The sequence below is a fragment of the Thermobia domestica genome, chromosome 9 (genome assembly GCF_964235325.1).
Source record: "Thermobia domestica chromosome 9, izTheDome1.hap1.1, whole genome shotgun sequence".
NCBI classification, from domain to species: Eukaryota; Metazoa; Arthropoda; class Insecta; order Zygentoma; family Lepismatidae; genus Thermobia; species Thermobia domestica.
The window spans coordinates 134,686,115-134,697,703 of NC_137462.1; the positions used below are offsets into that span (position 1 = coordinate 134,686,115).

The 11,589-nt window shown below is 35.0% G+C and overlaps 1 protein-coding gene across 1 annotated transcript; it reads left to right on the forward strand.

The window, feature by feature from the left end:
• The first annotated feature begins 3,766 nt into the window (after positions 1–3,766).
• Positions 3,767–10,957, forward strand: LOC145695047 (uncharacterized). The gene is made up of 2 exons (XM_081771876.1): positions 3,767–3,923; positions 10,384–10,957. The coding sequence occupies exons 1-2, from the start codon at positions 3,912–3,914 to the stop codon at positions 10,774–10,776; spliced, it is 405 nt and encodes a 134-aa protein (XP_081628002.1). The 5' UTR covers positions 3,767–3,911; the 3' UTR covers positions 10,777–10,957.
• Positions 10,958–11,589: the final 632 nt, after the last annotated feature.

Sequence of the window (11,589 nt, forward strand, 5' to 3'; positions counted from 1 at the left end):
CGTACAGGATTAAATCAGTTAAAGATCTATCTGTGGTTCTAGGTCATTCATTTATATGAGAAAAATTGATGACAGACACATTATTTTATTATATTGGTGTAAGTAAAAGGTACAATCTTGCTTCTCAAATGCTGTTCCTGTTGTCGTATATTATTAGATTTATGAATTCTCGATCGAAAAATGATTTGTATTTTCATACAGATGAACATCTAATATAAGTAAGTTACATTACATCTTCATCTGTATGAAAGTTGTTGCGCGGAATGCAATTGCTTTTTAATGCTAATAAAATGCATTACAAATACAAAAATAAGACAAATAATTTAAATGAAGTGAGTAACAATTTCAGAAGCTATTTTATCAAATTAGAGTTTGAAGATGTAAGTAAAGTTATATTATAATCTAATATCAGAAAGTATAGGTTCTAGGACACCAAACGGAATCTGCAAAAAATCCAACATTTAGATGAGTTTTTTTCTGAAATGTTTATACTTCTAACTTTCTATTGGTGATGTTCGAAGACACGATAGCTCAATTGATAATTATTCATAAAGATGGTCGAGCGCCCATCTTTGGTGCGAGGGAGACATGGCTCGATTCCAGGTCACGTAATTTTATGATGAATAACAATATGTAGAGGGGGTTTTCTCGGTGTTCTCCTTGTTCCTCCCACTTCTCACTCCATCAGTTCATTTCATTATCATTCAATTTCATTAATCATCCGTAATAGCCTACAGGGCATATGTGTTACTTAAAAGTAAAAAAAAAATCGTTATTTTTTTTAGCTTCAAAAACAGAAAACAACTTCTACGATCTCATAACACCACGATAAACTAAAAGAATAGGCCAGGCTCGTAGCCAGCTTAAAAATGTAGGGGGGGGCGGCTGAAGTTAGGGGGGCCCGATCCAACCATATTATAGTTCATTTGCAAGCCTACCGTGAAAATTTTAGGGGGGCAGCAAAAGTTTAGGGGAGCCCGATCCAACCATATTATAGTTCATTTGCGAGCCTACCGTGAAAATTTTAGGGAGGCAGCAAAAGTTTAGGGGGGCCCGGTCCCCCTAGACACCCCGGGATACGGGCCTGGAATAGACGACAGCAAAGTTCAAAAGTAAGACCTCCAATTAAGATAAAGAGAATTCTTAATTAGTCTACATTATTTATATGAAGTTATCATCTTCTAATCCCAAAAATCCGAAAGTAGGCCTATGTTGCAAAAGGTTCTGCCTCAGTTACATTATCATGATATTTCAGAAAAACTAAATATTGTGATGTATTATCAAAGCTTTTATATAAGAATACGCTGTATTTGCAATCTACAGGTTTCAGAGTTTATTTACAACTTTAGCATGAATGACTTCGAACCGTTCTTTTTTAATATACTCGTATATCTTGAAATGGACTTGTTACCATGTGTCTTGATTGTAATGGGACCAATTGGCGTAAATTGGTTCATTGAACCGATTTTGGAGCAAGTTGGTTCCAAGCCTGGAATCAAAATTTATTTTCTGAGAAAATCGGTTCTGGTTCGGAAACCGAAATCAATTTTTGGGAAGAAACGTTTTATTGGGACCGCTAGTGGAGCAGATATTGTAACAAAACCGTTTGTTCGTTGCTGTAGATGGTTTGTCTCGAGTTATGATTTCACAGTTGGTCAACATTGTTTGCAGCTTGTAATGATCTTGAGCTAGAGATGTTGGAAAAGGATGATGATCATACATTTTATTACATAATTCAATGTGGCTTTGATTTTCGGTACCGTGAACAGAATCAATATGTCAAATTGTATTTCGACTTCGTGAACAGATTCGATATATCGAAATATATCTTGGTTCTCTTTCCCAAGTACGCTGGATACAGGGTACCGGTACTTATTTAGTTCTAGAACCGGGCTTCGTAAACAGAACCGGCATATCGAAATGTATTTTGGTTCTCTTTCCGAGGCACGGTGGACACAGGGCACTTATTTAGTTCTAAAACCGGGCTTAGTTAACAGAACCAACACATCGAAATGCGCGAGCGTCTCTGGCGGGGGTGACAGAGGGAACATGTCCCCCAATATTTTGTTGAGGATATGAAATTGACCATTGCTGATCTATATGAAAGAAGAAGAGAGAGGCAGAACAATGAATGTATATATGTTGTTAAAAATTGGGTTGGTGTGATGGAAATGTCCATTTGACGTATGCCACTTTCAAGGAAATACCCTCTATATACGTATGTATCTATTTAAAAAGTTATATTTGTTGGTTAGTCAAAGTAGTCTCGCCTTTAGTCACACACTTTTATCATTACTTAACCAGCAACAATTGAATTTCATGACGAAGACCAGAGAAGTTAAAAAATGTATGTAAAATTGAGTCGCGAATTAGAAATGGAAATATACGAAGACAGAGGAATATACAATAGAAGTAAAGGTGACAAGATGAACTACAAAGGATAGAGAAATTTTAATAATGTAGGTCTATATGCGGGTAAATTTCATGGAAATAGAAGGTAGCAAGGGAAAACTACTACGACAATATACAAACTAATGATAGAAATAAACTTTTAATGAGAGAATTGCAGCTTGAGAAAGATGGAAAGTATATATTGAGGAACCGGATGATAGCAAGAATAAATTTTATATCTTAAGTATTAGAACGAAAAACGAAATAAATTATGATGGCAAAGGAATTGGTATTCTTTTATTATTTTATCTTATTATGCTATTTTCAGTTTAACATTACTCTTCAGCATCAAGGCTATATGGAACTTTGACTTACAGCTTAAACCATATAAGCACTCATCAGATTGATTTTGAATTTAACGTTTATTTCAGCAGTGAGGCTATATGAGACGAGGCCTTCTGATTAACGTGGAATCAGAACCACATGTGCCGCCGGGAATCGAACCCGGATCTTCCACGCCAAAGGCGCGTACGCTAACCGCTTAGCCACGAAGCAGCTCACAGCACCCATCGGGAATCAAACCAAGGTCTCCGGCTTCAATGGAGCGAATACAAACTATCTAAGCACGAGGAAGTTTAAAAGTGATGGATGTAATAATTTTAACCTTGTTCTTCTCTGAATCCAGAGTGATAACTTTCAATTTATTTGAGCAGTGGACTTCATACTATACATAATGACCTAATAGGCCTACAAAGCGCACGTGAATCGAACAAATCAAAAAGAAAAAAAGAAAGTTTTTTTTTTTCGCATGTAACAGGTGGAATCTGGGACGTAATACGAATACAATACATTACTCGACCGGAAACATACATTAGGCTTATAGTAACAAAAAGACAATTTTGCATAGATGCATTCCAGAAAGAAGAATTAAAAAAAAAAAAAAAGCTGCAGGGAACTCTAAACTACTTTAGAAGAAATGGATGTTAATAGGAGTTCATTGAAGGCGGGTTTGTGAATCATTTTGAAAGTAGAAAAAAAAACTAGTTTCATAAGAACACTTCGTTAAGAGGCGAACAAGCTCATATACGGTATATATTTATTTTTTCTTTTTGTTTTTATTTGACTGGTTAATGCCAAGGAATTGGAATCGTCTCAACTTATTACCCGCCATTCACCACTACGAGATACTCAACCACTCTGGCTGAGAGGGAAAGGTCCAGATCTCTTGTTACGACTTCGACAGGATATGGGCGTGTCAAAAGCGAAAGTTATACAAGAGCAAAAATCTTTTTTTAAAAAAACTTCTCTCCCCCCTTCCCCTCATTCTAATGCATGTCTCTGTCGTTGTCTTTCTTTACAGCAGATCTAAAACGCTGGCTGCACTATGGTCTGACAGGTGGACCAGTTACCTCAATTAAGTATATAAACAGTCGGCTAGTTCAAATTTGTCCATCAGTCGCTGTTCTAGCTTTTAACAAGACATATCTTCCTCACTCTCGCAACTTATAACCACACCAACCATGAAGGTTTTGGTATGTATTTGGATACGTATATTGAGAATTATAAGTCATCTTTTGCGGTATGTACAGAGAAGAGAGGCGTCAGTTCGAACCCCGTGTTACGGACCACTCTGAATATTAAAAGGATTTTTTGTTCATGGGTTCGTGCTTATTATAACAGTGCTTTATTTGAGATAAGGGTGACGGGTTCAGAACTTTAAAGAAAGAAAAAAAAAAGGATTTTTACATTAAGTTTAATCATTTCAATTGTGTATTTGTGAATTACATGCGTGTGTTGTAAGTGTGTGAATGTGCTGATGAGAATGTGTGTGTATATAGTATGTGTTAAGTTATTTTTAATACAATAACAAAAACACAGCTTTTTAAAATTTAAGACAAAATTGCGTAAACTTCCAGGGGAAAAGTCATTCAAATCGACACATCATTCATTGTTGTAAACTTCCAGGGGAAAAGTCATTCAAATCGACACATCATTCATTGTTGTAAACTTCCAGAGGAAAAGTCATTCAAATCGACACATCATTCATTCTTCAAGAATAAGTCGTCACTTTGTCTTTGATGAGATTGATATATGAATTTAAAAAGTAAAAATCACCTTCCTTTGTTTTCATTTTAGACTTTTAAATCTTGGATTGTTGAACAGTTTTTTCCTTTTGCTAACCTCAACCCCATTCTTTTCATTTTTTTCAAATTGTAATAACTTAAACACAGTGAAGAATATATAAAGAAGTATAAAGTGAGTAATATATACGAAATACTATAGGCTAGAAATTTGAGTAGTTTACGCTATCATTATGGTTGGGTACCCAAATTTATACACTGTTCAGAGGGTTTTGAAAACAATTATTATATGTTGTTCATATAATGTTCATATAATAACGTCTTGTAGATACTACGTGGCTCAGTTTCTACATTTTTTTGTATTCTTCATTGTCTTCAAGTGATTCACTAAATTCAAAAACAGCAAGAGTGAATTTAGGGTTATTGAATGCTTTTCCCTTGTTGATCTCTTTTGGACTGGACCGCTAAGGAGCATTCTAAAAAGGAGAATAAACTTATTAGAACATAATATTGAACATTTTAAAAGATGACTGGTTAGGATACTAAGAAGAAAATATATTCTAAGATAAGGTAAAAGGACAACGAGGAAGAGGGGGTGGATGGGAATAAATTAATAATTGGAAGACGAAATATAGAAAGGGAAATTCTTTCGTCAAAACGAACAGATTACTCCTGCAATTGATCTTCCAGTAATGTCAAAAATACTAGTAATAAAAATAATTCCCATTTGTATTTAGGCTAATTGAGATTCTCTAAATTCATAAATTAGAAGAATATCTCTACCTCAGTGCTCATTATCAGTATTATGTTGTTGTTTCATGTATAGGAATTATGTCAGTGGCGGCTCTCGAGGGAAGCTCCATTGATTAAAAAAATATCGCTGTAAGCTAAGGGAAGAAAACAACTAATATACTAATTCTTGTACGTAAAGTTTTGAAATATATTTAAGTTAAGTTTCCTCGTACTATAATCGATACGACTATCCCCAGGAGCAGTCACTGAATTATGCTAACAGCATGTAAGGAGAAATAAAATAAATAAATGTTAGGGGAAAACGCATTTATAACGATAGCTTCAAGTTGATATTTTCTTTATAAAACTCAATATTTAAAAGAAGACTAAGAGAGATGCTAATGCTAATTTGGTTGATAACATATGGAAATTGTTGTAACAGTGTATGCATGTAACCTGTCAACGATTTTACCGCTCAAGTTGACTCTTCTCAGTATTCTATTTATCTTGTTGGATTGTAGGCTAAATCAGACACAGATCTACAGCTAAACGTAGAATGCGAACTACAAGGGAACCAAATATCAACAAATCCCATGACATACCTTGCTAAAGTCTCCCGACGTATGTCCCTACAAAATCAATATTGATTTTTAAGTTTTCTCTTCTCCAAATAAACCGTTCATATCATTGTCTTCATTGAAAATGTTGTTTTTGCACAAATTGCACACATTTGTACAAATTTTTAGTTGCTAATTGCTATAAATGTCTAATTTTTAATTACTAACAGCTTTAACTGTGCAAATTTTTAGTTGATAACTGCTTTAGATGTCTAATTTTTAGGTACTAACTGATTTTAATGTCTAATTTTTAGTTGATAAATGCTTTAAAAGTCTAATTTTTAGTTGATAACTGCTTGCCTAATTTTTAATTGATAACTGCTTTAAATGCTAAAGTTTTAGTTGCTGACAGCTTTAAATGTATAACTTTGAGTTGATAAGTGCTCTAAATCTCTAATTTTTAGTTGATAACTGCCTATCTAATTTTTGATTAATAACTGCTTTAAATGATAAAATTTTAGTTGCTGACAGCTTTAAATGCCTAACTTTTAGTTGATAACTGCTTTAAATGTATATTTTTTAGTTGATAACTGCTTTGAATGTCTAATTTTTTTAATTGCTACTGCTTTAAATGTTTAATTTTTAGTTGATAACTGCTTTAAATATCAATTTTTAAAAAAGTATTAACTGCTTTATATGTCTACTTTTCTGGACCGTTTAAAATTTCGATGACGTTTGTTGCGTCAATAGCATTCTTTGTAGCCAGTGAGATCATTTTGAAAAAATTACTATAATTTACATTATTTTTTTCCTACTTTTCTTTTTCTTCTCTTTATCTTTTTATTCTAGGCTCAAATTGACAATTTTGTGATGCACGCTTAAATTAATTGCAAATCCGGTTGCTTAGTTATTGCATATTCAACGTCATAATTTCCTATAAACAACGTCACTAACACTGTTCCATATAAGGTTATATCTTTTCAATATATATAAAAATCATGAACAATTGAATATGTATACATCTCCAAGACAGTTCGTACCGGTATTATCAAATTATCTGATTGCTTTATATTGATGTTCATTGTCAGCAACGAGGCTATATAGAATGAGACCTATAGGTTAAACTGTCGTCATATCAACTGTAATGCGATTGATACTTTCCCACCAGGAACTGGATCTAGAACTTGGTTCATCACAGGCACGGGCTTTTGCTACTGGACTTTTCGGAAGAGGCACTTCAAGTTTAGAGCTCATTCGTGGCTAAGCGGTTAGCGTACGCATCTTCGAAGCAGGAGATCTTGGTCCGATTCCCGGTAGAGCTTTATGTGGTTCCGATCCCACGTTAAGCTATAGGTCACGTCTCATACAGCCTCGATACATAATGGGACGTTAAACTTCAATCCTATCCACTTTCCTGACATTTTGGAGGCACGTGAAATAATATAACTAATTTCCATTCATAGCAGATCAGTGTCAGCACTTAGTAAATATGATTTCCGCTAATGGCACTATTCTCGTATATAACAGTATTGCCAATTGATATGATATTAATATGACGACATGTATTGATTTATTGGTAATTACATGTTTTTAATTTAGGAATGACAAAGTTAAAATTACGGGACAATTCTGTCCCAAAGAATATTTCCGGCACCCCGAGGCACAATGTTGTAACAAAGAAATATCCCTTTAAAATATGAGATGACCCCTATACATAACGTCTCAATGTACAACAATAATATTAATTGTCTCGTTCAACAATAATATTAATAAAAAATTTAAATAAATTAATTTACTTCCTTTCAGCTTCTAAATTAAGACTTTCTAACATGAATCTCCGCCAACAGCGTCATTTCAGATTTCGCTTGGGAAGTGAAAGGGAGGGGGGTGAGTGTCGTTATGAAACAACAGGCCATCGTACCACCAGATAGATAATTGGTACTACTTTTAATAATATTGGATGTTGCGATTTAAGAACGATGTAAAGGTAGGTTTTGGTAGAGTGATGTAGATAGTCATGATATATTGTTTTGAGACGTTAAATCGTTTGCAAGAAACAGCTTCTCGCTATTTGCTACTGTTTTCGTTCTATGGCTATAAACGTTGAAACCGGAAATAGCCTAATTTGAACCATTTCTGGTTTGAATAGAGGGTTAACAGAAGAGAAAAAAAATGAAATGAAATTTTTGAGTTTTACGTCCCACGGTTATGCCGGTTAGGCTAAAGGAGACGGTGATTATGAGAAATGAATGAAATGGTGGAATGAAGTGGGAGGAAACGGGAGAACACCGAGAAGACCCACGCACTCGGTGTTTGCCCACCACAAAGTTCACTTGGCGGGAGCAGGGTTTGAACCCGCAACCCCATGCACCAGAGGTGAACGCTCTACCACTGAGCCACCGTGGCCCCCTGTTAACAGAAGAGGTGGAACCTATTCGTTGAACGCTGAATCGATTGCAATCAACCGCTTTTCAATATCTCTTATTGTTTTTGATGTGATACCTGTCAACAGATTGGCGTACAGGATAGGCAGGAAAAGCCGTTCTATAAAACTTCCAAAGCCAGTGACGTATTTAACGGGGGGGGCTTCAGGGCTTAAGCCCCTCCCCCCGAAATTTTATTTACTATTTTGAAGTACGTAAATGAAGTATCTTGCTGATTTTCACATTTCCAAGAATATAGTTAGCAAAGCCCCTCTTGAAATAAAAGCATAAATACGCCACTGTGCATAGCGTAGTTTGGAAGTCTAGTAATAATAAGAATCTTGAAACTTTACTTATAGGGTCTATCGGTGGAGAATCTTACGCTCCGAAACAAAGAAATTACAGTTTTGCAATCACGCACCAGCCTATGATTTCTTTAACTAAATAACACTGGAAAAGGTTTGAACTTTCATTACAACTGAAAATATTATCATGTGATTCAGACATTTCTATTGAATATTTCTCCAATACTCTATCACAAGTTATAGATTATTATTATTATTATTATTATTATTATTATTATTATTATTATTATTAATAATAATAATAATAATAAATATAATAATAATAATAATAATAATAATAATAATAATAATAATAATAATAATAAGATAGTTGATTACATGCAGTAATTCTTGCAGATATGTTTTTGGGGGCACTGCCCCCCCCCCAGAGGAGACCAAAATAATACGTCTAATATAATAATAAATAGAATAGTACCAGCAGTGCCTCTCCCGGAATACTAAGTGTGTCCCCGGAACATTGTTTCTGAAAGAAACAGTGATTACATGGTAATCAATTATAGTATATCTCAAAGTTAATGACCACTGTGCTTTGTTGCATTTTTTTAAAGGTTCTTACGCCACCATGAAAGCTAAATTTTCAAACGGTCTTTGGCTTTTCCTTTGTAAGAGGAAACCGGCCAAAATTCCAGATAAAATTGGTATAAAAGTACTTTTAGACCGATGATGTAGCAAAATCAACTGATATTGAAATTCCACTACCCAAAAGTCGTCGTAACTGTCTGTGAAAAACTAAAAGAAAAATGTAAAGCCTGGACAATTGGCTCTAGTAAAAAGAACTTTTGATCTAGCCATTTGGCTAAATATCCAAATTGTTATAGATTTCCATTAAATTAGGATCACCACATTTATATAGTTACATTAATAACAAGGTGGCATAATTGGATAACCTACCTAGATACCTAGGTATAATCATTGTTATGTTGTCATGTATGACAGTGAAGAAGAAAGTCAAAATAACTATATATATTTTTTATTTGTTTAACTTTATTCTAATTTTAATATTTTACATTAAATTTTAACACTTACTGAAGCTACGATTAGGGTCACCGATTTTCACTTGAATGTTCTTCATTGTTAAAATGTTACTTAGATTTATCAAGGAATGCAAAGTCTTAATTAATTCACAGGCATGCTGCTTAGCGAGAAGAACTTCTTGAAAAACAGTTATTATTGTGCGCCCCAGTAGTTGACATACTACTGTAATAGCCTATCTAAATGAAAGGTACTTTCTGAACTTTTCATATTATATTTTATTGTTTCTTCAATACTTAAGTTTTTGGAAAATATGTTATAAAACTTAATAAATAATCTTAAGATTCCCTTAGCCTTCCTTCATTACAGAATATGCCAGGGTTTCTCAAACTATAGCACGCGAGCTGTTATTTGTAGTACGTACGACTTACGATGTTATTAGTAATTAATATGCTTTGGTGGTATGCGGGACGCTGTTTGAGAAACCTTGGGATAGCCCAATGACTACTTAAAGTCATACATCGATTTTTTTATGAAACAACAAAATACAAAAACACAAGAGTAATGTTATAGAACGCTATATGGTTAAGTTTCTAACGTGATTCCTTTCTGTGCATGTGGTCGCCGGTTCAATCCTAGGAAGAAGTTTTTGTCTCGGCTAAAAGCTCTAAGAATTGGTTTATATTCTACTGTATCTAGAAGATCCCGTCTGACACACTTTGTATGCTAGACAGAGTCGTTAGGCTCGAAAGTATCAGTAAATTATCAATCAAACATATGCCTATATGCATCTCATTGTCAGAGTAAAAGAATGAACAGTATAGCAATGTTTTAATTAATATTTCCTTTTCATCTTCTGCAGGCTGTTCTTGTTTTGGCTTTGGCCCTCGCTGCCGCTGAAGAAAAGAAGGAGAAGAGAGGAGTTTTGGGTCTTGGCTACGCTGGTTATGCTGGCTACGCTGCTCCCGCCTACGCTGCTGCTGCTCCTCTCGCTGTAGCCCATGCTCCAGTAGCCGCTCCTGTTGCTGTTGCTCATGCTGCTCCAGTCGCTGCTACTTCTTACTCCACCTACCAGTCTCATCCAACTCCAGTTGCTGTTGCTCATGCTCCTGTTGCTGTTGCCCATGCCCCAGTCGCTGCTCCTCTCGCTGTTGCTCATGCCCCAGTAGCTGCTGTTGCTCATGCTCCAGTTGCCGCTGTCGGCTACGGTTACGGTGGCTACGGTCTTGGCTACGGCTATGGATTGCATGGTTAATCAACGAAAGTATTAAATACCTCCGCATTGTTGTCATCTCGCATCGGTTTACAAAACTCATTGTTCTCATGAGTGCCATCATTTCTCATAATCTTCTTTCTTTTTCATCTGAAAGAAAAAGAAGACTGACAAATAATTAATGTTGTATTATTCTCAAATAAAATATGCATCTTGTTAATTACTTCTGATTTTCGTATTCATTACTTTTACCGAAACCTCAACCTTCAAATCCAGTCCATTACAGTCATTTCGTAAACGCGTCTTCTTCACACTTAGGAGCAGTGGTTCTTCCAGACATGTTTCTTTAGGGGGGGGGCACTGCCTCCGGAGTTCTGTGAGTGCCCCCAAAGGAGACCAAAATAATAAGTTTATAGTATAATAATAAATAGGATAGTACCAGCAGTGTCCCTTCGAATACTAAGTGTGCCTCCCCCGGAACATTCTTTCTGAAAGAAACACTGCTTAGGAGCACAACTCTTTTTCAATCCTAGTAGTGAATATCTTAAAGACGATAATAAAAATTTGAAAATAAATACATAGTATAAATAAAAATGAGCCACATAACATCTTTATAAAAATCCTTTTAAATGAAGTAATTACAGGCCCTTTGTTATCGAACGGAAATCTGGGTACAAAAATTAAAAATAAGTCAGATACTACGTTTAAAAAATCCTTTTAAATCAAGTACAGTATTTCCAGGTCCTTTCTTATAAGTCAGATAATCTGAGTGCAAAGTTTCTGATATCGCAGTTGTCGAGTACTTCAAATTCCTAACCACATGAAAGGCTTTGGAAATAATTACAGGAGTGCCTT